We start from the raw sequence: 27,202 nt of genomic DNA on the forward strand, positions 1-27,202 counted from the left end.
TGCATATGTGATTTGGTGAATGTTTATTTTTAACCTAACGCAATCAGCAGATGTAGCGATATTTCCGGGTAAGCAGTGCACTTAATGTTTTCCCCCCCTGTATTTCATTTCATGTTTAAAAAATACATGAATCTATCCTTTCTCAATAACACATTGAAAAAAAAACAATGGCCTGTTAGTTCCAGTGGAAGGAACTCTGTGTGCTTCATCAGCATATCTGGGGATTTTGGAGAATTCAATTCTCCCAACTTTGTGGGAACTGTTTGAAGATGTCCCCCACACCATGACCGTGCACCAGAGTATAAATCACAGATTGGAGAGTTTGTGATGAATGAACTCAACGGACCTGTGCGGAGTCCAGACCTCAACCTGTTTTGAATTGAAGTGGAGACGGACTGTCGAGATCTCGACCATCCAACGCCAGTGTGTGAATCCACAAAGGCGCTCAGAGCATACTTTGCCCACCCTTGATTTAGGTGAGACATTTTGAGGATAGCATAAGCACGCTTTGTCTCGTCTTAAACATTGCATATTGATTTTCAAGATTCATCATCCTTGAGTCTTAAAAAACTGTGGAGCAGTATGATAGAACTGTATAAAATGTATGTTTTGTTATAATAGGGGGATGTCACCAACAATCAGACACAACTTACCTGGCCAATAAAGATGAGTTAGATTTTGATGCCATTGGTGTGTATACATCAATTTTCAAATGGAAGTTGCATCAGCCGCCGATAACGCCACAACTCAAATCTATAAAGTTTACTGATTAATGGGACCCGATAATGGTTCAGTTCAGAGAACTTTGGATGGGTTTATGGTTTTGAGTGTGTGTGCGTGTGGCTCCCAGAGAGAGGAGAATGTTGTTAAATCACCGAGGTTGGCTGACCAGGGCCGTCTGGCCTATGTTAGGCCCGTTAATTGACCATTAAAACTGGCTGCCATAAAAGCGTTGGCCACTGACCTCGACAAACCCGCTTGTGACATGCTGGGACCGCACACTTGCTTTGTTTTATTCACTCACGTCTCGTCCATAAATTTAAAAGAAACAAAAAAGATAGTGTAGTTAGTAGATGATAATGAAAATACAGTAAGCTAGCAGCTAACACCACTGCATCACATTAAAGTCCATTCTCCGTACATAAGTAATTGAGTAATCTGAATACACGTGACAATGTGTAACCATAATTGTGTGGATGATCTACCAAATCCAAAGTCATATGCTCAATTATTGTACTAGCACAAGACATATCTTCCTCCCACATTGCCCGCATGCATGCGAGGCGAATTTATTACTCTGAATTGTCCATGTAATTGGGAGAGTGAATGGTTATTAGTCAGTACGTGGCCTGCGATTGACTCGCGACCAATCGCTGTTTGACTGGCTCTACCAAGAATAAAAATACATAATCAATAACCCAAAAGTCAATTATTTACACTACTAGGCAAAGAGGGTGGGCATCATGAGCAGTGGCTATGTATGTGGCACCAGTCCATGATAAAGCGATGGAATATTTGTATATTACAAGCATATTTGGATATCAATATTTGTTATGTCATGTCATTAACCAAGCTGCTTATCCTCACAAGGGTTGTAGGGAAGCTGGAGCCTATCCCAGCTAGCTTCGGGCGATAGGCGGACTACACCCTGAAATGGTCGCCAGTCAGTTGCAGGGCAGATATCGACACCACCACTGAGTGGGAATCGATCCCACGCTGGCTCCACCAAAGGGAGGCGTGCGTACCACTACACCATCAGTGACTCTTATCAATATTTGTATTGATTTTTGTCTCAGGGAGAGTTCAAATATAAGCCACCCCAGGTAGCAATGCTAATAAATGATGAGTCTTATAATAACCTGTAAAGGGCTAATGGAGCCATGGGCTGAGATACAGTAATGGGTAAAGGGTAGGGGAGGAGGGTGGTTGGGATTAACATTTTTCCAGGTCAGATGACAACAACCCGGTTTAAAGCGCCACGTATCACAGTTAGAAAGTTCTTGCGGAGAGAACTCGCTAATGACTGCTGTAGACACACACTCGGAGTGGAAGAAGTAGATGTAATCCAAGAGGTATTGTCTGCCCCACAGAACCAAGCAAAAGACTTCCTGGTTGCCGTCATTTGCTCGCAAGCGTGCCAGATTAAGTGTTACCGTGCGCTGGCACGCACCGGTGCTGTAAAACATCCCCTATCTTGGCTCCAAACAGAACTTCGATTCACATCCACATGGGGGGAATTGTCGCGCACCACAACATGACTTCATCACAACTTCCTGTTTAGGCTTGTTGTCTTAGTCATGCTCATTTGCATACTCCGCTCCATTGGTGGATGATGACTCAGTCGGGCCGGGTCCCATTTCGTACTTGCGCCACAACAAAATTCGACTCCTCCAGTCTGCCCCGGCTTGGCTCCAGCGCAGGAAAGCTTGACCAAACATGGCAGACATGACTGTCACGCTTGGCCCAGTGGACATGTGAATGGACACATTCCATTTGTGCTCTTGAGGATTCTAAATTCTTGGTTAAATAACAGTTCATCGGAGTGAGGAAGCTAACGAGTCCAAATCTTAGAGATTAGGTACAATGCCGCTCTGTGACTGAAGAATCACTGTCTTAATTCTCCTACATTTACAAATCATCTCTTGTCTCCATTTTTAAGCGCGCTTGAGCAATACATCTAAATAGTAGGCGAAGGAAGTGTAGTGTCATCCATACCACAATGGTATGAAGACAGTGTATATAAAAAGTACATGTTGCATAATGAGAATGGAAATGTAATTTGTATCCAAACGAACATTCATGTTTTTGGAATATGCGAGGAAGTCGGTACGTGATTTACAGCGTGGTATGCAGGGTGCCTCTAGTGGTGCATCTAAGGATTACTGCCAAAGTTCCATTCAGTTGTATTTAACTTGAGTTCTAAACTACATTTATTTCATTTAATCTCTTAGAGACGTTTGTTTTTAAACTTTTATTTATGTCCTTTTTTAAATGTTATGCTTATGTGCAACAAATTTTGATTTAATTATTATTTCATTAAATCCCCCTATATTTAAGGCGCGTGTTAATGCTCAAACTGTAAAATGCTACAGTAACTGAGAATAATATTACGTATACTTTTTAGAGAATGAAAAATAAATTTGCATTTTTGACTGTGTTTTAATGTTGATCATTGTGGTGGTACTTCTAGTTTGAGAACCACAACAAAAATATATTTCTTTAAAAACGCATTTCTACTGACTTTTTACATAGTACTGTAAATTACCTTTTATTTTTTTTAAACAGCTTTAAAGCTTGTTTTTTTTGTAAAAAAAAAAAAAAATTAAGATTTTCTCGATTTTAATTTTTGATGTGTATGTAAATCAAATAAATCGACTCTTTGATGTCGTGTAAGACTTTATCACTGATCCACTGATACGTGTTTGCGGATGGATTACTGTGAACATAGTTTTAGGGACCGTAACTTATATTTGACACACGTCGACGACAGCGGGACGTCCCTTGGCGATTAAACCCCCCACCCACCGTGCCGAGACCCACCCGGCGGTTGTTTTCCGTGCTCCGGTAGCCGAGGGTCCGTCCGCTCCGCTTCAGTCCGGCACGTCAACCGAGAACCGAGCGGCCGGTGTGGCGCTAAAGCCACGCCCACCCCACTCCGTACGGGACCGCAATGATTTAGAAGTTTAGGAATCCCACGTGACGTCACAGGGGATGATGTAATGCGTCTGTAAATAGAACGTATTGTAATCTCGCTCCAGTCCAACGTGGTTCCTCGCGCCGCTTGTCGCTCTTCACTGGAGGGTAGGCGAGCGGCTGTCTGCTCCCCATTCATAAAACTTACGAGCTGTCCGATCAACTTGTTGATTTGCTGTATGCTCGGTTAAAAAAAAAAAAAAGAAGAACAAAACGAGAGGAAGGAGGAGAAGAAAAAGAATAGAACGCAAACGACGGTGGGAAGTTTGGCTGTCCCGAAGGAACGACTTTTCGCCGGTCGGTGGTCGGTGGTCCATGATTCGGGGGGGTGTGACAGCACAAGCGCCGTACCGGACTCGGTTTGGTTTTACGGAACTTTATTTGGGGAATACAAATACTGGACTTTGCACTGGATCAGAAGTGGAGAGGATTTGATGCTCAGAAGGACCGAGCGACTTGTTTTGAATGAACTCCAAATGCGATGTTGACATCCGGCAACAACAGGAAGTTAGTTTGCATTATTATTAATTTTATTATTATCATATTTAGTGTTCCTATTATGAAAACTATATTTTAAAATAGTTACATAAAAAATATTGTTCTGTATATACCGTATTACATCAAGTATACTCGTCATTTTATAGGGCTGTCATTTCTGCTTCTTATTTCTACTAAAACTACTTTTGCGATAAATCTTACACCTCAAACAATTAGTTATGCATATTTTTCATCATGAAAGCATTGCTGCTTGTCCTCAGCCGTCGTTTTTAGGATCACAACTATCTTTGGCGAGAGGCAGGGTACACCCCGAATTGGTCGCCAGCCAATTCCAGGGCACATACAAACAAACAACCATTCGCATTCACATCCACCGGCAATTTAGATTCTTTGCGTGTTTTTGAGATGCGGGAGGAAAGCGGAGTACCCGGAGAAAATCCACGCAGGCAGGCATGGGGGGGTAACATGCAAACTCCAAAGAGCCGAGGCTGGATTTGAGCTCACAACCTCAGAACTGTGAGGCTGACGCGCTAACTGGTCTGACATGTCCTTAAATTATAATTAATATTATTATCGTGATTGTTATTGTTGTTATTCTTAATAGCATATGTAATATTAGAGATAGGTGACTATATGTGTTAAAATCATCTTATTTCCATCATTAAAACATTTACAACAATAAAAATGATAACATGACGGCAGAGTGGAGGGCTTCAAATCTAGCCTTTTAGAAGGTTACAATACATTAAAAAAATGGTAAATATTTTGATTATTATTCAAACACATAAGGAAAGCAGTCAAATTTCTGTTATCATCCCAAAAGGATAATCTGGTGTATAACATCATCACCGTTCTGTCTGTTGTTGGATTTATGTATTTAAAAGGTGACGTCACCCTGCATTGATGTAATCGGCGTGACAGAAGGTTTTGCTTGAAATGTGCTGAGTCTGCTCATTTCCCGAGCGCTGCTGAATGAAGCCAAAGAGGCTGTACTTGCTTGGGTCTGTCTATCTATCTATCTATCTATCTATCTATCTATCTATCTATCTATCTATCTATCTATCTATCTATCTATCTATCTATCTATCTATCTATCTATCCGACCTTTCTTTTTTTTCCATTTTGACACACACGTCACACGTACACTTGCTCACACGCACACGCACCCGCCCACCTATGAAGTCACCTCAACTTGCCAGGGGTTGGAAAATTGGGGCCGAAGCAGGTTCAAACCTGTCAGGAGTCGGCCGGTGCAGCCCTCCCCCTTTTGGTGCCACCTCCTGCCCTCATTCCTTCCGCCTTCCACTCATTGGAGCCTCCTCCTCTTCTCCGTCTCTCTCTTTTACCCCACTGCCCTTTCCAGTCCACTGGCTCAATCACCTTTATGTCACTCTACACCATGCAGCGTACCCCCCCACCCCACCCCATGCCCACCTCACCCCCACCCTTGTTTCTATGTCTTATTGAGGCATGTGCCTCTGCCGTGACAATGAAATAGCCCGAGAGTCAAGAGAGCGCCGCCTTTGTAATCTCGATGTGTCCACCAATCAAATCCTGATCTGGCTTGTGTGTATCTATAGCAGGATGGGGAAGCAACATCCCGGAAAGTGTGCCATTATGGCAGCATGAAACTTTGTCATCAATTGATGAAGTCAAAAAAGATTCAAGAAAAATTGTGTCACAGTACACTGCAAACCAGTATTTCCCCTAAACACTGAAATAATGATAATCTTTCTCTAAATGATAAATAAACAGGTTTATTGTACCTTCTGTTATTCAATAGAAGACCATTTCATTGTTCTGCCTGTCACTATACATCACTGGCAGAGATACATGAACAAAGATATATTATTATGATTGCTCAGTAATCATTTTTGGACAAATCAAGTGAAACAGAATAATTTCCTGAGCCACATACTGTGAAGAAAATAAGTATTTGAACACCCTGCTATTCTCCAGGTTCTCGCACTTAGAAATCATGGAGGGGTCTGAAATTGTCATCGTAGGTGCATGTCCACTGTGAGAGTGATAATCTAGAAAGAAAAATCCGGAAATCACAATATATGATTTTTTTTAACGATTTATTTATGATACAGCTGCAAATAAGTATTTGAACACCTGAAAAAAAAAACAATGTTGACATTTAGTACAGTAGCCTTTGTTTGCAATTACAGAGGTCAAACGTTTCCTGTAGTTGTTCTCCAGGTTTGCACAGACTGCAGGAGGGATTTTGGCACACTCCTCCACACAGATCTTCTCTAGATCAGACGGGTTTCTGGGCCGTCGCTGAGTAACACAGAGTTTCAGCTCCCTCCAAAGATTTTCTATTGGGTTTAGGTCTCGAGACTGGCTAGGCCACGCCAGAACCTTGATATGCTTCTTACGGAGCCACTCCTTGGTTTTCCTGGCTGTGTGCTTCGGGTCATTGTCGTGTTGAAAGACCCAGCCACGACCCATCTTCAATGCTCTGACAGAGGGAAAGAGGTTGTTCCCCCAAATCTCACAAAACTGTACATGGCCGCTGTAATCCTCTCCTTAATACAGTGCAGTCGTCCTGTCCCATGTGCAGAAAAACACCCCCAAAGCATGATGGTACCACTCCCATTCTTCACAGTAGGGATGGTGTTCTTGGGATGGAACTCATCATTCGTCTTCCTCCAAACACGGTTAATGGAATTATGACCAAAAAGTTCCATTTTGGTGTCATCTGACCACAAAACTTTCTCCCATGTCTCCTTTGTATCATCCAAATGGTCATTGGCAAACTCAAGACGGGCCTTGACATGTGCTGGTTTAAGCAGGGAACCTTCCGTCCCATGCATGATTTCAAACCATGACGTCTTAGCGTATTACCAGCAGTCTCCTTGGAAACAGTGGTCCCAACTCTTTTCAGGTCTATCGTGTAGTCCTGGGCTGATTCCTCACCTTTCTAAGGATCACTGAGACCCCACGAGGTGATATCTTGCATGGAGCTCCACTCTGATTGAGATTGACCGTCATGTTTAGCTTCTTCCACTTTCTAATGATTGCTCCAACAGTGGACCTTTTTCACCAAGCTGCTTGGCAATTTCCAATACTTATTTTCATCAGTGTAAGGGTGCCATGGCACCCTTGTAGTGAATCACTGCTGTCAACAATGGAAAATCTACCCTATGCCTAATGGTCCTTTCCGTAGTTTATGTACTGTATCAATGTAGTAGTCCTGCAAATGTACCTCAAAGTGACGTGGTGATTTCTGGCAAGGATTAGCGTTGCAAAACTGGAAACTTTCCATGAGAATTAATGAGAATAAAGTTGGATTTGAAGGTTGGCTCTTAAAATGGAAATTAAACATACAGTGGTGGCTTGAGATGCGAGATTCATCCAAGTCCAAACAATCATACCTTTATCCGTTGAAAAGAACGGAAACGTAAAGAATCTGTTCCAGCCTCTCCCAGAAACAACATTTTCGAACGTTCCTTTCTTTCGGAAAGTTGTAATATTTGCACTCCACATAACCTGCAAACACGGAAAAGGCAAGCGCAAAACACAGGGGTACCTAATGCGATGTCTTTCCGTGTTCTTCTTCGTCTCTGGGGTTGATTGGCAGTTGGCAAACCATCTTAACGGAGACACTGAAACACCACAGGTTGGGTTCAGCTATGAACTAAACCAAACGGTACCATATTATTTTGGCACGGAGCAAGGCCTACTGTGGAAAATGCCGGGCGAGCAGCATCGACACCTCAAAAGTCGTAACCGCATCACCTGCTTAGCAGCTCAGTGGAGGAGCTGGAGGGGTCGAGCCTGCGTTAGCGTGCCCCAAGCGCTCTATTTGTGTTGATATTTATATCCTACGATGACTTGATTTTGATGCAAGGCACAGCAAGCATGTGTCCTTTTTATCCCGCTACATTATCATGCACTGATGCTTGCCTGATAAATCTATTCCCTAATGCGACGTGATAAAAGTGCATGCTAGTACATTCGTCTCTTGTGCTAGATTTTTTTTTTCCCCTCAAACAACAGCTCAGGTTGCGAGCTGATTCAAAAAGATAACTGCACATACAAAACAATGTAAGATAGCGCTTGTTGCTGCTTTCACATGCTCCAAGGGGATCATTTTCTCCAAGAAAACGTCGCGGCTTCTACCTCGTAACAACCCACTTCTCGCAGTAAAGACATGATAATAGGAAGTATAACACACTATCTGCGGTTGCGGGATTTTGTCTCTTGGAAGTATAGAGCAGAAAAATGCCTCCTGCATGACATCACCGCGCAGTAACTGCAAGATGAGTAAGATAGTCCCTCGCATACAGTGCGATTATCCTGCTGCTAAACATGCTGCCCTCATTCTCTCTTTGTGTAGGCCTGCATATGACATGAATGACAAACAGGACAGGCCTTATGTGTGCGAGGCCCCTGGCTGCTCTCAGGTCAGTTTCCGATTTCTTTTTTTTTGTTTTTGTTTTTTTGTTTAAACCACACTAACATTATACACTTAATTTGATACATCCAAATGTCACTCTTATCATATCTCATGTAGATAAATGACGAGTATACATGTATGAGAGCCCCCGTGAAAAGTCTTGCTGACATTATATTTGCATATGATAACGCCGAATGACAGGATATACTGTAAATGATGAAAAATGGAGGGCGAAGTATTGATCCTTGCTGGACTCCGCAGGGATATTACGATACTCAGAGGTCACATTGCTATGGATTACACTGTGAATCCTTTTGCTACAACCCTCACTAGGGTCACGGGGGTCCTGGAGCCTATCCCAGCTGACTCTGGTACACCCTGAACTGGTCGCCAGACGATTGCATAGCACATATAAAAAAACAGCCATGTGCAGTCACATTTACACCAATGGGCAAATTTAGAGTCATCAATGAACCTACCATGTATGTTTTTGAAAAATGTGGGAGGAAACCAGAATACCCGAAAGAAAATAAAACACACAGTCACGGGGAGAACGTGCAAACTCCACACAGGCGTGCCCAGATTTGAGCCCAGGTCCTCAGAACTGTCGGGCAGATGTGCTAACCACCGTTCCACCCCCAATGCATGATTTTTATGACTTATTATTACCATGATATAGTTTGCTGTATTGCTCATTTTGAGCAGCTTATTAGACCCGCCTTTGGGGCATCTAGCATCTGTACACAACTGTTGCTCAAATTTTCATCCTGCAGCGCTTCCAGTTTGAGGAGCATCTAATCATCCACAGACACAAACATGAGATGACCCTCAGGTTCTCCTCCACCAAGACGGATCCGACTTTTACCGGTGAGTGAATACACACAAAAACAAATCCTGTTTGCCATCGTTCGTTTGGGCCAGGGACCGCTTTAGCCAGTATAACGCCGCATAATAGAATATAAAAGCAGATAAGATCAGTCGAGGCTTTTTTTTCCCCAAACATATTTGATTTTTTTTGCGGTGAGCACACCGTACTCTGTCTGATCACAGTAAATGATGTCACCATCTATAAAGACCACTTTAAATTAAAAACATTAGTCGAACCAGGCATCAGTTTCACTAAGATGGTAAATCAGAAAAGAAAGTGTCATCAATTTTCATCCCATTGGTTAGAGTAATAGTAATGTGACATGGCCGTAACCATAGAAACAGCGGTCTGTCCGAACACATACTGTACGTCAACATGATTTAAATGCTCTCCAGACTCCCTAGCGTGTCTGGGTGTTCCTCTTCCTTTCAAATGCCATGCATAAAATCTTCCTTCAATACGAAGGAGCCAGTTGACCCTTGACCCTTGCATGTTTCGGCGGCTCAGAGCGACAGACTGATTCCATCGTAAGAAAGAAAAAGAAACTTTTGTCATCTTTCTTATACCGAGGCTAGCAATCCGCTTTCTGTGATGTCTCTCTTGGTTTTGATCCTGGTCTCTCTTGTGTGTGACCCACTCCAGACCAGACGCCGACCCCCACTCGGTTTTTGCAGAACTGTGAAGAAGTAGGTCTATTCAAAGAGATAGAGGAGGAATTTCTGCAGGCGCAAGAAGAGGAGGAGAAAAAACAGGTATAGTTTTGCTACACTCTGACTGAGTTTGCTGGTTTTCATAGGATGCGAGGCCTGCTCATGATGGATGATTACAGTACCGGGAGAAGAAATGGTTATTGTATCTATTTTGTATTCTACTGTACGCATAATGTGATATATGATACATAATACACATTACATATATTTAGATTTTATATATGATTTTTTCATTTTTATTTATACTAGTATTGTATTGCTAATTGGAGATGAGCTGAAATATTTTAAATGCACGTGAGCTATTTTTTTCTAATAATAAAATAAATAAATAAATAAGTAATGTATGATTGATAAATATTTATAATTAATTAACCAATTATTTAACAAACATACAAAAATGATTTTAAAAATGATTATTTATTTGAATATTTACTTATTTGACTTTATTTAAGTCTAATTTATTTTTATGTATTTTTACGTGCCCTGCTATTGGCTGGCAACCAGTTCAGGGTGTACCAAACCTCCTGCCCGTTGACAGCTGGGACAGGCTCCAGCACTCCCCGCGATCGTTGTGAGGATAAGTGGCAAAGAAAATGGATGGGTGGATGGATACTTGTATTTACAAATAAATCATGTAGCTAATTATTCAAGTATGCAATTGAAAACTAAATTCAAACAAAGAAGAAACACATTTTAAATTCACCACAACACTTTATCATTGGACTACTCAAGCGGGTTAGACAACTGAACAGAGCAGTCCGAATTTTGGTCATACTTTGCCAACCCTGGTGTGTGGCGTTAGCATGGTAAAAATGACTCTGAAGACAGTCTCCCCAGTACAGAAAATACATCCAAGCCATGTTGTCACTCCCTGCTTTTCCCGCAGACAGTTTCCCATAATGGGCCCTGTTGTATGAATCAGCACCAGCTCAAAGCCCAGCTCCAGCTCCAGCACCCGCATCACCAGCCACCGCTTCACCACCCCCACGCCCATTCCCTGCAGCACCCCCAGTCCCACGGTCCCATGATTGGCCCCAGTTGCAGCCTGGCTACCCAGCAAGCCATATCCTCCTCCCTGTCTGCATCAGCCAACAGCCAGGCCCCATCCATGCTCACACACTCGGGGTAAGTATAATTGGGGACACACCCAATCAGTTAATAAGCATCCTCATCGTTTCTCTTAAAAGTGAGAGCAAAAATAGTCAAAGGCGAGAGACGAGCTACTCATTACGGACTCCCCTGCGCATTTGTAATGCTTATGGAGATCCGGACGGTGCGTAAGCAGCTTTCATTGCTCCCACAGATTATTATTATTACACAGGTCAACAGACGGATTGGATTGGATAATCCTTTATTAGTCCCAGGAATGGAAAATGTGGAGCGTTACGACGACAAAAGAACACTCTCGGGGCATAACATTAGGTACACCTGCGCAGTTTAATGAGCTCCAACGGAGCGATCGTGCTGGATCGACATCGATATGGTGTAGTCGGTGTAATATTTTGGTGACCGTAGCAACATCGCTGGCGTAAAACAATATCATGTCGTCACAGTCGGAAGTCTGGAAGATTTTTAGATAATAATGAGTGAAAATAGATACATTTCAGTAAGCCTGTTTCATTTCAAATGAATCGCTGTCATGTTTCAGTTCGAAGGGAAGCCATCAGCCATGGCGGTAAATTGCACAGCGATTTTCAGCAAATTAAATTAGCAGTTGAACATGATTTTTAGGGTGATGTGTTGATGAAAGTTGAAAATTGGAGATGCGAGGATTCTGCCGGGCAGTGTCGACATCTATAAGTAGATTGAGCAAGTGTTTTTCCTGACCTCTACCAATCTTTCAACTGAAACTGAACAAAAGAAAAGCATCCTCTCATTTCATAAGAGAACGATTGGTCTGTCGAAGAACTGATAGTTCATTGGGAACCATCTGATATGGATTTCTGTACACTAGATCAAGCGAGCAGCCGCATCCAGACGGCGTGTCCACAAAAGTGTCGCTAAATCAACGATGCATCGAGCGTCGGAATGTTTCCCCTGATGTTTGCCCTTAGTTTCCATAGCAGCCAAACCCCCTGGCCGTCCGCCTGAAGCCCCGATATGACTATTGTGCTTCCACCAAAAAATGCTGCTTTTGGACCGTCTGCGCTTTGCTGTAAAGCTAAACGGTCCACATGCCTCAGATTGAGTCATGACATCACCGGCGATGACCTCAGCACGGCCGTGGAGGCCCACGCTGTCACAGTGCCTGACGGCCAGGGTGTTTCGGTCAGCACATGGAACCCCAACCCCCCACCCCCCTCCCCGCCATTCCTCAGATTCTCCTTTTCCTCCTGAGCTGTCTTTTCCCTCGTTTACAGTAGGCTCACTTTCAATTGTTGAATTATTGTCAAGTTTGATCATAACTGAGAATCCAGATCCAAATCCACCTGAGTGGAATATAGAGAATCGATCTCTCTCGCTCTCAAAACAAAGCATAGCGAGTCAAGCTTTTCATTACCGTAATTTCCGGCCTATAAGCCGCGACTTTTTTCACACGCTTTCAACCATGTGGTTTATGCAATGATGCGGCTACTTTGTGCATTTTCCTAACGGCCACTAGGGGGCACTCAAGCGGAAAAGGTAAGAGTGAGACCGGTGGAATATATGTGCCGAGGAAGTGACTTTTACCGGTCCGGCCCTGTTAGCGCGGCGATAGCCTTAGCGTTAGTGTGGTGGCGCTAGCGTTAAACTCTCTGTGTACCGTCTCTCTTTGTAAATATCTCGTGTTTTAATGTGAGTTTCAATGTGGGCACTTGCGGCTTTTACACAGCTGCGGCGTATGTATGTACCAAATGGTATTTCTTTTACAAATGTACTGGGTGAGGCTTATAACCAGGTGGGAATTACGCTAGTTACTTCCAGTTGAAGTTCACTCTAAGATTCAGTTAAACATGTATTATCTAGCCACTAAAATGTTCAACTAAACTTTTGTCATTTTGTCTAAAGCTGGCTAGCTTAATGCTAACAAATCATGCGAAACACCACAGACGGGCAAAGAGAAATGTGTAGATGATACGAATAACTTCTACTTTAATTCACACTTAAAACGGAATACCACAGTACTCACAATCATGCAGTATATTCCCTGCTCTGTGGGAAAAATGAAGCTTGATCTTGGAGGTGATATGGCTTGTACTTAAGTAGATTTTAATTTGCACTTTTTGTCGAATCTTGGAAACTTTTACACAAGCATCGGTACTGTCTGTCTGCAAGTACCGTACATGTCATCTATTTATCCATCTCTATTCGATCTCAGCTCCATCTGCCATTAAAACCTGGATATAAACGTCAATTTGCACCTCTGTCTCTAAGCCGCATTAGTGAAACATTATCCCTGGCATGAAGCGGCCCCCTCAATTCCCCCTCTCTCCCTGTCTCTGCTTGACAACAGGCCTGTCCCCGGACCCCCCTCTTCCCTCCTCCACATACGCAACAGACACTGTCAACCGCTGCCAGCCTCGCTGCCTGGCACCTTGCCCGACCCCGCCATGCAAGGGGCATCTGCTCAGCACATGTCCGTAAGTACAGCTCTGACGCCGACCTGTACGTTGTGGCTTTGTGCACATGATTTAGAAGATCCGGGGGTACTTCGGTTCAAGTGGTCGGGATGTTCTTGCTAGAAATATTCACGGCTGACAGAGAAACAAAAGAAAAAAAAAGAAAACTTCTCTCTAGAGGATGAATGAATCAAAAGTGTCAAACAAACAGATGGATGTGACTTTGCGGGGAGCTTTTTATTCTCGAGGGGAGGAAAAAAAAAAAAACTTTGATTTTTGCGCCATTTATTTATTCTTTAGACGGAGAAGCAGATGTCTTGTATAATGGGTATACCAGGACCCATAAACAACCGGTCTTGTTCTTCGCCTCAGGTACTGAACAGTCAGCTGTAAAGGAAATATTTTCTTGCCGTGTATGCAGATCACTCCCACTTCCTCTGCTAAGAACATCAGGCCCAATAAAAGTCGATCACTATAGGAGCAAAATAAGCGCGCGGTCCAAATCATTGCACATTCTTTTTCAGTTCCCTTACAGACGTGTCGCAACCTGTCAGTCTCACATAAAAAAAAGAGAACCCCGTTGATTTAGAACAATACGCCGTTCAAGTTCGAGGTGGGAACGGCGGTCGGAGATTAAATCACGTCGTCGCAATAAATGATTGCAGGAATCGTAAAGCCCGTTCATTTTGCAGAGGTTTTTAATTTGCTGTTGTTCCCTGCAACATGGCAGCTGTGGTTTTGGTGTCTCCGAGTCTCAAATGAACCGTATATTCTGCTTGACTTATGAGGGTTGCAATGAAAAAGCCCAACCACAAGCATGGCGTACGTTGGCAAGGGCCAAAAAGAACAGTTGACAACACTACCGTGCTTATTCTTTTAGTTCCTGTAAGTTAACAAGAATTATCTTCCTTTTTTTCAATTATAAAAAGATATATCTGTCTTGCTCACTTTCCAAAAATATCATTTGTTGTGCACTGTGCATAGCAAAAGTCTACACACCCCTGTCCAAATGGCAGGTGTGCGGGATACAAAAAAAATGAGATGAAGATAAATCATTTCAAAAAAAAATTTCCACTGTTAACCCTAACTTTAAACACCTGTTTTTTTATACAACAATTTTCTTTTGACTTGTCCCATTAGGGGTCACCACAGCCGCTCATATTTGTTTGGCACAGTTTTTAAACGCCCGAATGCCCATCCTGACGCAACTCATCTTGGGGAGCGGAGGCCCCAGTGAGAAATGAACTCACAACCCTTGGATAACCAAACCAATGCCCTAACCACTGATCTATGGGCCGTCACCTGTACATTTTTTCATAATCTGGTATATTCTTTTTTGAGGGGTCACTAGAAAACTGAAATAATGTATTTGCACAACTGTGCACATCCTCTTATAAGTGTGATTTGTTGGCTCTGTTCAGAATTAACCATTCATTCAGTCAGCATGCAACTACTATAATTTCATTTTTAGCTGTTCTGGTAGGCTTTTTTTCCTAGCAGAACTCTAAAACAACAGCCCTAAAGCATGATACTGCCACCACAATATTTCACAGTAATTATGGTGTTCTTTTTATGATGAGCAATCTTTTGCATTGGTGCCAAAAATACATTTGAAAATAATGACCAAAAAGCCGAGTCTTCATCCATACCGTAACGCATTTTCCCCCACACGCGTTTTGGAGCTTTTCAATTGAATCGAAGAGGTTAATATGTTGTACGAATGGTGGAAAAGGAATGAAGAAAGCATAAAAAAATGAAAAAAAAAATCAGCTTCCAGTTTGTGCATTGTGGCAACTAATTTTGGTGGATGTCAAAATGGAAAAGACAGACCCAATTACAGACACACACATGAAGCCGCAATACATGCCCTGACCAGCTTTTTGCTTGTTTTCGTTTCTGTTAATCAACAATCTCTCCACTCCACGTCATCTTTCTAGCCGCTTGCTGAATGGATTTACCTATTCATACTATACTATTCTATTTTCAGAATCATGTTATGCCCCTGAAATTGCTGTTCACGTTGTCATTTTGGGGGAACTGTCTCTGTCAGAAACTCTCGAAAGCACAGGTGTCAAACCCAAGATCCGGGGGGCAGATCCGGCCGGCCGGACAATTTTATGAGGCCCGTGGAGGCAAATCATGTGCATCAACTTCCATGATTTTTTTCAAATCTGTACTAAAATCTCCAATTGTCATATCATAAATGATGATGAGACACTGCAAGCATTTTTGTGTTACCAAACGTATCGTAAATAGTTGAAAAACCCATTACCCTTGATTTCTGATTCTGAAACTAGTTCCTAAATTTCATGTGTAAATATGATGCATCTGTTCAAGCTATTGATGGTTTCACAGTCATAATGGCCCTCTGACAGAAACCTAAAAATGAGTTTGACACCCCTGCTCTAATGTTTTCGGTTACCTTCTGACGAGTATTTTGTCTTTCTTCAATGGAGGGCAAAAGAGTGGATAGTTCCAGAATACATATTTTCACTTGGGTTTCTTCATTCAATCATGTGTGTGATTGGATGTTGTCAATCCTAACATGCCCACTCTGTCATTGTGGAAATTCAGTTGATAAACAAATAACAACAACAACTAAGAGATTCGTAATACAGTACAGAATTAGAAAATCAATACATTTGGGGGAAATGGGCAAATCTCAAGAACTGCATTCATAACTAACTGGAGAAAATCTTCACTTTTTTCAAATGGATTTTGCTCAATACTCTTCTCATCCAGCATAAGAGATTAATTACATTTCCCAGCTCAGGGAAGAAGAATGCAAAAGCTCCGTTGCACAACACAAGTTCAAGTGCTTCGTGTACGCCGATGCGTCTTCGTTCGCCGATGCCCTCAGTCAAAAATATTAACGGCGTGTGTCATCCGGGGCAAGGGGATCCATGATGTAATCATGGGCCCCGCTGTTGGGGTGTTTCTATGTAGTAAACAGAGCCGAAATACTCGTGCCCAGTCCTGTTCCCTCTGCGCGTATATGCGAGTGTGTCTGCTGAAGCTGGCACAGACAGAGGAGTGAGCTCATCCTTGGCACCCGTTTAATGTGCTCTTATTTTTTTTTTCCCTGTCTCTGGATGGCTGATGTGGAAGAGGAGGGGAAAAAGTCAGTTTGCCTCTCTTAAAGAAATATTGTGTAACTTGGAGCAGATAGAGATATTGCCATGGAGTTGGGGAGGGGGGGGGAGTGATGTCATGTTGCAAATATGATCGCTCCCCCTTCCCTCCTGCTTTCTCTCGAGGACTCATTCTCTCTTTTGTCAAGTGCAGGAGAAAAAGTGAAATGAGGTTTAGATGACCCCGTGCGATCGAGTCGGTCAAAAAATGCAAGAAGGGAAAATATGAATCAAGGATTCATTAAAAAAAAAAAAAAAGATCTCGCTCAATGAGGCAAGGTCTGTGTGTGTGGACCTTATCTGCTGTTTCTAAATCGGAACGCACACTCATGCTACCATGACAAAAGTGGAAAGCAGTCGGATCAGGATACACACATACAATTGTTTCTCAAATCAATTTCACTAAAAAGGGGGGAATTTTTTGATTTTCACTGACACAAAAACCTTATTGTTTTTCATGGTCATAGAATGGCAAGAGGAGCTGAGGGAAAATTACTACACATTTCTTCCTCAAATGTACTTACAGCAAGTTTCCAATTTTCAGAGCTATTAAATACAGTTGGATGTTGAATTTAGAGAAGTTCAAATTAAGTTCCCTTGTAAAAGATTCTGGTGCATTTTAAGTTCATACTGAATTTTCACCTGAAACACAAATATCCCAAACTTTTTGGAAGCAGTGTACATTTATTTATATTCAGTGTTTCCACCTTGCATCTGACTTCCCGCCTTATTAATCTGTAATGAATTTCTGCTGTATATCCATCAATATTTTTTTGACCAAATTGAAAGTCAAATAAGCATCATTATAAACATTCTCTATTACAGTGGAGCAAAGAGATTTTGGTTCGTTGTATGAGCATGCACGTTTGGAACCATTCAAATGATCTTTCCCATTGAAATGAATAAAAATGACATTAATCGCGTTCTAGCCACCACCTAAAAACATTTGCAAAGTCTGTATTTATAAGAAAAATACCACTCTCTAATGTTGTACTTTTAATGGACTTTGTGCTACTCCTTCTGTTTTGAGCGTGCTGGCCGCCTGGGGACAGTATAATAGAAATTGACTGGTATACTGTACATAGAGGACTTACAGCTCCTTGGTAAGATGCAGTGATGTTAATCTTTCTTCGGAGAGGAAAAATAATGTAACCATAAAACCCTGTGAGTATGATTGTATTATCTGTCTACATATTTTGCTCCAAAGTTTACGCCAACTTGGAATAGCAATACAGAGCTTGAAGCCTTTTTCCTTGAATGAAAAATTGACCAAATGACCGCTCCTATCTCAAAAAATTCATCAGTGGTGTCACTCATATCTCAGGGCACCACTGTACATGACTGAGGTATTTTCTATGCTTCCGTTTAGAGGTCCAAGCAGATGATCGGCCATCACTATCAACGCCAGCACCCGCTAATGGCCCCTTTAAACAATCCTACGGGTTCATTGATGGAGATCATGTCACAGCGCCACCAGGCTCCTCTACTGCAACACCCCCATCTCACCCATCATCATCATCCTCACCTCACTGCACCCCTCAACTACCAACACCGATGCCATCCCGCTCACGCACAGCACCTCGGGAGCCCCCACAGCCACCCTCACCCGTCAAGGAACACGCCAGTGCACCAATCCCCCCCTGCCCACCTCCCCCAAGGGTCACCTCCTGCACCCCCATTGTCTGTACCTGCACAGGTAGAATTTCTCTCCATCGCCAGCCGGCTCCTCGAAGTCACCTTTCGGCGTTTGAATGTTACTTTTTGTGTTCACAGCTATCACCGGTTCCGCAGCAAATGCACCCGTGCCAATCGCCGCACTCCCAGCACGCACTGCAGGCAGGAGGAAGCTGCGGCCGCCGGAGGAGGACGGCCGAGCAGGACCCCGACGAGCGCCGGCAAAAGTTCCTGGAGCGCAACCGGGCAGCTGCCACCCGCTGCAGACAGAAGAGGAAGCTGTGGGTGTCGTCGCTGGAGAAGAAAGCTGAGGAGCTTACGCACACCAACCTTCAGCTGCAGGTGGGACACATTCACCGTTTTCGAACAAGAACGCAGTCTGCGGGCACATTTTTAATTAAGAGACGCGTTTTTACCCAGAATGAGGTGACATCCCTGAGGTCAGAGGTCGGTCAGCTGAAGCAGATTCTGCTCACCCACAAGGACTGTCCCGTCACGGCCCGACAGAGAGAAGCACAGGGGTACAATAGTGAGTGACATCCACACACGCCTTCGCCCCTTATAAACATCTAAACTTTGAAAGGTTGCAGGTTTGTGTTGACACCCTTTTAACATGAGCTTGAATGTGATTGGTTCATTTTTAACACAGCCACATCCCAGTTATGAGATGCTAGGGACATTGTGTACAGTAGTGTGTTTTTTTTAAACTAAAAATATATATTTTCATGAGTTTGGAATCGAAAGGCTCCTGTTGAATTGTCGCGCATGCACCACACAGGGGTACGGACGAGAGTACGCAGCACAACCAGCGAAGGATCGAGTGACTTTGATTGACAGCTGTCTCTGTGTCCAGCTGCAGGGGTGAGCCGGGGGGAAGTCCCACCCCTGTAGATTCTGGGCATCATCGGCAGGCCATCCAACACAACAGTGTCAGCACGTCCTCGGTGAGAGGGAGCGTGCACCGCGACCCAATGCCTGGACGCTAGAGATCGGACAGGACATTTTTTTTATTATTATTATTTTTTTTTTTTGTGTGTTAAGGTCATTAGCTCTGTTCATTTCAAATGGTGCATAAAATATCGCTCTTAAAATGGTCGCTGCATCAATTTCGTTGGCCGCTAGCTAGGGACGCTCATTTCATTTGGCCTCGCTCCTGTATCTTGCACTAATTTTGAAATATAAATACTATAAGCTCGTATTTTTAACAGAGCATATGCAAATGCGAATGTGCACCTTTTGCCTTCTCCTCAAAGCAGGAGCAGCTTTTAAAAAAAATGATGACTATATATTTTTCTACACTTAATAATAAGAACACCTTTTTAGTTTTGTGTCATTGCATCGTAATTTAAATTCAATACGTTTTTTTTTTTTTTTTTTTTTTGAAAAGCCATTTCATGATGCAATATTTCCTTCCAGGCACTTTTTAGATAACTTTCTCGAAAGCGGCATCTCTTCATTGAATTCCTGTTAGCATAATCTAATTTGCACTTGAGTTTCTCCTTTTGTACTGTAAATACGTTGACTGTACATCTATAATATTAATTAAAAAGGATTTCTTATTCTGCTGCCCCCCATTGTTAAACATTTTTGTTTGAGTCACGACTTAAGAGTGGTCGAGAGTGCCCTCTAGTGTCTGCTTTGTTCTTGTTGCCCTTTTCCAACAGTAAGTAAAGTGACTTAAGAGATTGTATTGCAAGAATTCTCAAGCTGTGATTAAATCTCTTGAAAAGTGACATAATTGTTGATATGCACTCTCAATTCAATCATCCCATCCCAAGCAAAATAACTCAAAAAAAAAAAATCTTGCATTGTGCTTCAACTCCGGTTTTTATTTCAGCTCGGAAATAAAACTGCAAACCGCGAGTCCCAGATGACAAAAATGATATTATTTTGCCTTACAAAAGTATAAAACATTGTAGAAAATGTGAAACTGTACAAATAGACATTAAGGATGTCTGTCAAAAGTTCAAACTAGCACCGCAGTTGAAATCAGTGATCCAAGCACCCGTGCACTCACACTTGCACTCAAAACATTTAAAAAGAAAAGCACATGTAAGAGCACCTGCAGGGATGGAGGTGAGGGGGGGGGGGTTGTGAACGGAAGAAGGCGAGAAGAGGAGGATGTGTGTGTTCGGGGCCTTTGTCTTCCCCTGACCTCTGCAAGGACCATAACGACTAAGCTATACAATTGTTGCTTCATTGGTAATAGAAAAAAACAGCCTCTTAATAACTCCAAAAATTAATTTATCATGCATTTTGACCTTGTTTGTGGACATTTTTGTCCACAAACAGACATCAGTCATAATTTTTCATCTTCTTTTACTTCTTTTTTTGCTGCGTGAAGTCTTTATCAGTTCTTGTCATGAGCATAAAAAAACATTTGATTTTTTTAATTTTGCATGCTTCAAATTCCAGTTTGGTTTTCCAACGTCCAGGTTGTAAACATGACATTTTTATGTATTATGAGTACCACCTTTTTTGTCATATTCTGGACTGTAAATAGTGCAGTTTTGCTATGATCTAATGACAAAGGTTCTACTAGTTAAACTAACATGTAATACTTCTCGATGGTCAGAAAGGATGTGTCATTCATTTCCTCCATTGTTGACTAGTAAGCGATTAAATGCCTCATTTTGTACACGTTGTATAATTTGGTACAAAACATTCTTTTAAAAAAATTAATCTGTATTGAGTCCAAAATGAAACCCATTTCTATCATTCATTCATCAAGGAATGAAAAAATGTAATTTTCATTCAGGTTTCAATTGGATAAAAGTGGTCAAATTAAGAGCCAAACAGTACGATTTGATGTAAATAGTATACTATTGTTATATTTAAAAGCGGAAGTAACATAAAAACACCCCTGAAACTTTCATTACATTTACATTAACACAACTTAAAATGGTTTTTAAACAAAAAAGGAAGCGAGGTATGTAAATGGATAACATGGGTCTCAGTTAAAGTCCATCAATTCACATGAAAAGTTTCCAAAATTCACTTCCTTTGGAAATTTACCAGAAACCTGACGAAAATGGTCCACCTCTTTGTATCCTTAGTCAGAGAATCTGGGGAGGTCAGTGTCTCTGCGAGGGGAACCGGTATCCTGAAAGCGATCACAAGGGAACTCGATGAGGTCTCCCAGTTCTGGTGACACCAGTCGGGCCGGGCGACTGCTGTGATAGCTTGTAAAGTCAGTGGACGCGGATGTGTTTGCCGTGCTAGCCCGAAAAGGTCGCCTGGTGGAGTAAATGTGTCGCACGTGAACCGCTGCCTTCCTCCTCTGCAACCTCCTGTTGAGACTCCGTCCCAGCCAGACCAATCCCAAAACCAGAAGCAGCGCGGCGTTCCCGGCCAGCGTCAGCACCGTCACCAGCTGGAGGTTGGAAGTCACCATCGAGTCCTCAGAAAGAGTGACCAGACCTGAGCAATGGTCACGGGGCGCCACTTGACACACAGAACCGGCGACCACGCCTTCCACGCACACCATGTAGGTGACGTCCGGGCGGAGGTCCCGCAGGGTCACGGACCGGGCTGAGCCAGGGGTGTAAACGTAACGCGGGAACCGGTCGACCGTCCCAAACCGGTCGAACAAAATCCGGTAGTTGACTTCGTCTGGGACTGGACTGTGTTTTGGTGTGGCCCAATACACCGTGGCGACGCTGCTCGTGACCTGGTCCACTGACACGTTTGCGATGAAATCGCGGTTGAACACACACGGATCGATGATGGGAGGTGGACGCCCATCGCGGTCCGTCCTTAGAAGATCAAACCTCTCTCTTGATGGGATGGGAGTAGAGGGGGCGAGCTCCTGGGTCACAGCGTCACTTGCTGAGGGAATGTCCTTCTCTGATCGTGTTCCGGAAAGTTTCTCCTCTGCTCTGGCACGTTTTCCAAGTGTGCCCGTTGGTGACTCTGACCTGAGCGAGTCCGTTTTGAATGCATGAACCGTTTGTGGCACCCCTGTCCCCCCTTGGTCTCCTTGTACCCCCACCTCTCCCTCTCCATCTGTTCTCTCCACAGTCTCATCCTGCTTTTGTTGTATTCGTCTTTCTTCCTGCCAAACTCCACCCTTCATCTTAACCCACGTCTTCCCCCCCTGGCTCTCCTCGAGTCCAGCGTGGCTCCCACACAAATTGCCCCGGTTCCCAAAAGACTGGAACTGGGAAGTGTTCACACGGTCCAAGGAGCGCCCTCTCAGGGTTGCTGGGTGATGACACTGTACAAACACATTCAAGAGTTTGCCCTGAGTACGTGCGGCAGACATCCATCTTTGCAGCTCCTCCAGGCGACAATCGCAAGTCCAGTTGTTGCCATGGAGATCCACATCATGGAGAAAGTTATTCAGCCTGAAAGTCTCACCGGACAAGCTAGTTAGGACGTTATTCTTCAGATTCAGAACCCTGAGATGTTTAAGGTGAATAAATGCTAAAGAGTCAACATTAGAGAGTCGGTTGCGACTAAAGTCCAAATGCTCCACGAGCTCCAGAGGATCCAAAAGCCCAGCTGGGATGTCAACCAGCGCATTCCCGTCTATCAGGAACTGTTTAAGGCTTGACAAACCAAGCAGAGCCCCACTGGGTAAATGAGATATCTTGTTATTGCTGAGAGATAATTTGGAGAGTTTTTTGAGATTATGGAAGACTTTGTTGCCGACGTGTTGGATTTCATTTTCAGACAGCAGTAAAGTCGTCAAGGCTGTGAGATGGGAAAAGGTGAGGGCACCGCGCAGGGCTGACTGCTTGTTGTCGGCCAGGTTGAGAAAGCGCAGGTTGGCGAGATTAGAAAAGGCTTTCCTGTGAAGGCGATGCAGCTGATTGGACTCCAGATGAAGATAACGCAGATTGTCCAAATCTTTAAACGCGGACTCCTGCAAGCTTTTAATCGCGTTGCCATCCAAGCGTAGTTTAACAAGATGGCCCAAACTACCAAAAAGCGCCGGTGTTATTACATTGATGTCATTGTTGTTTCCATAAAGGACTGTCAGTTTCTTCAGCGGTTGCAAAGTCCCATCTTGAATGTCAGATAAGCGATTATGTCCCAAGTAGAGCTCTTGCAAATGTGACAAATTCTCAAATGCTTTAGGATGAATGTTGTGGATTTGATTGAATTGTAAATCCAATCTTACCAAGCCGGTATAGCTTCCGAGGTCGATGGCGGAGATGTTTCCAATGAAGTTGCCCCCAAGGCTAAAGACGAGCACCTCCTTCTCGCCGCTGCTTTGCGAGGGCACAGTGCGCAAACCCCGGTTGGCGCACATGAGACGCTGCGGTTGCGGGCAGTCACAGCGGTCGGGACAAAGTCCCGAGGAGGCGAAACCGCCGAGGGACAGCAGAAGCAGGCAAGTCCTCGCCAGGAAATAGCCGGTATCCATCCCCGCTGCGCCGGTGGCTCCGGTGCGGCATTCGCGTCCTCCTTATCAGGCGCGATCGCACCAGTGCGCCATGTCCCACTTGTCGCTTTGGCGTGACAGTCAACCTACAACACGACTTCCATCACCGCGCAGCGTGTCGCGCAAATTCTTTCGTGCGGCGCTCACATCCCCAGTAAGCCTCCATCCCCTCCAGTGGTCATCTGCTGCGAATTACACACGCGCACACAAACTTTGGGGTAATTAAGTCCCTCCTCTGTAGCCGTGTCAAGTGAGCTCGCGAAGTTTGCGGGGTGGCGCGTGCACGGGCCTGGGGAGAGACTTTGACCGAATTTCCTGCGCGCGCGCGTGCGCAGCCAACCACAGCACTAAGCTGTGGACGAATTGACATAGCAGACATAACACTCCCACGCTCTCCAAGGTGTGTGGAACGACAACTAAGCAGGCTATTAAATATCATTAAATGCATATTTTTGTTGAGTGCTTACATTTCTTTGGGGAAAAAAAGTATTAATATAGCCAAACTTTTGGATAATGCAGAAATTTGTTTACACGCGTCGTGTATCATTTATTTTCAGAAGGGATGATGCAACTCGTTAACTTTAGAATGCTCTCAATACTCCCACAAGTTTTGGTCCCAGGAGAGACACAAATTTCAACTTTGGCTGTTGAACTGAAAAAGTTACAGAAACCCTGCTTTAGTGTTTGACTTTTACATCTTGAGATCATCTGTACTTTTTAAAAGGCCTGCAGAAGTTAACAATTAAATGTTGAAAATGAGCCTGATGTGGTCGCACAGGCGTGATTTCGAGGGGCCGAATCTTGGCCTTATTTCTGACACTGTACCCGGTTCTCGTGAGTGCACCTTACGATAAGGGGACCGGACTTAAAGTGCACACATGGTTCACATTTGCAGGCAAAAGGAATTCAGGTCGCAGACACTGGAGGGACATGTGCCAAATCTGATCTGTCAGGTTGAAAGAAAGGGATTAAACGTTGCATGTGTGGGTATTGAGCCCACTGAGATTTCAAATGTTTGCCAAGACATTTATGACACATGAGGTAGAGCACTTTTAGCCACTGGCACACACAAAGCACAAGTACTGGAGTGTACGTTCTTCTTCCAAAATACACTTGCAGATTGAATCCCAAGGACAACACAGCACAAACACGTGCACAAGTTTTTTTTTTTTCTTTCCTGTCACAGTTGAGGGTCAATTGCTAAAATGGTTTCCAGAACCAGGATTGGATGGCTTTTTGTAGAACAAAAGCTCCAACCGCCCCTCGATGGGCCTTGTTCTCATGCTCTGGTTGCTTGGAGGACGTGGTGGTGAGATCTGAACCCGCTCTGAGTCAGGGTCTGTAAATGAGAGAGAGAGAAAAAACACAACCCTTTGGGAAGCCCCCTCACCCTAGAAGGTCATTTCCTGTCTGGGGATTTCTCTCTCCTATTCCCACATCCCCCCTCACCCTAAACTTCTTGTGACTGCAGAACACACACATGGACTGAGAAGACATTGCCCCCCATGACCGTTGCCTGGTTTGTGTCACAGCCGGAAGATTACGGCGTTGCGCTTTAGCAACGATTTAATTCATTAGAGGAACCGTGGGGGAGGGCTCTTTGGAACTGGGAACATGGAATGAAAGATGCATGCTAGGAAATGGTAAACCTGACAGAGGGATGCAATGAGGAAGGAAGGAAAAGTGTTCTGGGCCTGATCCAGATTCAAAAATGAAGCTGGCATATGTGTTAACTGCTAGGACCCCGTGCAGGGCTGCCTGCCACTGTGCCTGCACCGGGCCAGCAGCATCGCCGGATATTTCAGTCTCTCAGCGGGGAGTCCGGGTATGCGGGGAAGGAAGCCGGATTCCAATTATGTCCAGGAGAGGAGGGAGAACAGTTTTGGACACTCTCCAGCTGCAACATGAAGTACATGTGCACAATCTGCTGCAAAGATTCGATGCAAAATGGCAAAATCAAGCAGTCCCAAGAAATCGTCTGTGGTCCCACCACATTTGCGCAGGTTTACGTCAAAAAAAAAAAAAAAAAATAGGCATGCTAAGTTACTGCCGTATTTACTGTTTTTCATTGATTTGTTTAATACTCTTGGTCACGAAGGGATTTTCATAAAAATATTTCCTACATTCCCGTAGGTCTGTGATAGACGACAGCACGTTCGGAGTAATAAATTAAGCGTACGTCGCTGGTGTAGGACCAGAACCCTTGTAATGGATGTCACTGCAGATAGTGGTCCTAAGACTGGTAGTGTGAAGGACTAATGAGGCTCTCACAAAGTTATGAAGCCAAAACAAAGGTGTCTTCAGAGAAATGTGCATCCTGTTGTAAATCAGATTGCATCCATGTTTTTTTTACTCCTCTCTAGGCCTAACCCTGACTCAAGACTTGATCCGTATCGGACTAACATGTGAACAAATCTTAAGTATTACTGACTCAAAAGAAAGATGAATGTTATCTTAGTTCCTGATCAAGTGGACCAAGTACTGGACCACATGCGCATGCTTTTTCTTGTTTGTATCTAGACTCCGAAAGATTGATCTTAACCTTTCCGTCGTCTTTACTTGCTTGCGGAAGGTACGGCGAGGAAGCAAAGAGGCAGTGAGGAGGTGGGATTGTGTGTTTACAAGAGCAACAGCTGGCGGGATCATTAAGAGCTTTGACTCGGACTCGTGCTCCCGCGCACTAAACATGGTGTGCGCGCCTATCTGTGTTGCTGTGGGGGTGAGTGAGCATGTTTATGCACTTAGAGGGGGGAAGGTGAAAGAGATTCTTTCCTATGTGTCACTGCACTGAGAAAGGTCCACGTGCGCAAAATTGTGGATGACATGCGGGCTTTACACGCTAAAAAGTATTGGGACACGTGGCAATCAGCGGTGGGCGGTCAGGCCAGCTCGCCAACTGACTTAAACTCGATCAGAAGCGCATTTACGATGTAAATTTGGATGTTTATTCCATGGAATTGCATTAATTTATCACCGGCAGTCTATTGTCTTGATTTGATAGCGTTTGTCTTGGCTGCCCTGCTTCAAGTACACGTATTTTTAAAAAATGTATTCACATTTCAGCCTTAACGAAAAAAAAACACTCAACATAGCCCTCAATAAAGAATAATTGGTCAGCGTAAAGTTTCAGAGACCCTATGAGAGACTGGCTGTGGCTTGATTGTCGTTAAGTGCGTAGAACGTTTCAGATGGCACTGATGTTGGACCTGAGAAGGCCCACGACCTACATTCACCCTTCTAGTTTCTCCAAAAGGTGTCAGGTTCTTCCACTGAGCACATCCAAGCATGACTT

At 43.7% G+C, this 27,202-nt stretch overlaps 3 protein-coding genes across 11 annotated transcripts in view; 1 reads left to right on the forward strand and 2 right to left on the reverse strand.

The window, feature by feature from the left end:
- Positions 1-18,648, reverse strand: part of LOC133498027 (juxtaposed with another zinc finger protein 1) — a 34,852-nt gene extending 16,204 nt beyond the window's left edge. Inside the window, exon 1 of the mRNA XM_061814399.1 lies at positions 18,536-18,648. The gene's annotated coding sequence lies outside the window, so the exon portion shown is untranslated. The remainder of the gene's footprint in view (positions 1-18,535) is intronic.
- Positions 1-19,896, forward strand: LOC133497946 (cyclic AMP-responsive element-binding protein 5-like). Of its 5 annotated transcripts, XM_061814262.1 has the most exons (11): positions 1-476; positions 1,591-1,737; positions 8,540-8,606; positions 9,373-9,466; positions 10,110-10,219; positions 11,064-11,302; positions 13,611-13,737; positions 18,217-18,543; positions 18,621-18,863; positions 18,942-19,050; positions 19,300-19,896. In XM_061814262.1, the coding sequence occupies exons 3-11, from the start codon at positions 8,553-8,555 to the stop codon at positions 19,353-19,355; spliced, it is 1,359 nt and encodes a 452-aa protein (XP_061670246.1). In that variant the 5' UTR covers positions 1-476; positions 1,591-1,737; positions 8,540-8,552; the 3' UTR covers positions 19,356-19,896. The 5 variants fall into 5 exon arrangements, with proteins under 5 accessions (XP_061670246.1, XP_061670254.1, XP_061670238.1 ...); XM_061814270.1 differs by lacking the exon at positions 1,591-1,737; XM_061814254.1 differs by lacking the exons at positions 1-476; positions 1,591-1,737 and adding an exon at positions 3,877-4,200.
- The window catches only part of tril (TLR4 interactor with leucine-rich repeats), an 11,402-nt gene continuing 2,845 nt past the window's right edge, over positions 18,646-27,202 (reverse strand). For 2 of the 5 annotated variants that reach the window (XR_009794138.1, XR_009794141.1), the window contains exons 2-3: positions 18,938-19,006; positions 18,646-18,781 (exon numbers count right to left, since the gene is read on the reverse strand). Coding sequence is in view for 1 of the 5 variants with exons in the window: in XM_061814147.1 (XP_061670131.1) it covers positions 21,574-23,892 (2,319 nt within the window). In the remaining 4 variants the exon portion in view is untranslated. Of the gene's footprint in view, positions 18,858-18,937; positions 19,007-21,391; positions 24,096-27,202 lie in introns of those variants that run through there. The other 3 variants (XR_009794134.1, XR_009794140.1, XM_061814147.1) reach the window with 2 other exon arrangements.

Source organism: Syngnathoides biaculeatus, chromosome 1 (genome assembly GCF_019802595.1).
Source record: "Syngnathoides biaculeatus isolate LvHL_M chromosome 1, ASM1980259v1, whole genome shotgun sequence".
NCBI classification, from domain to species: Eukaryota; Metazoa; Chordata; class Actinopteri; order Syngnathiformes; family Syngnathidae; genus Syngnathoides; species Syngnathoides biaculeatus.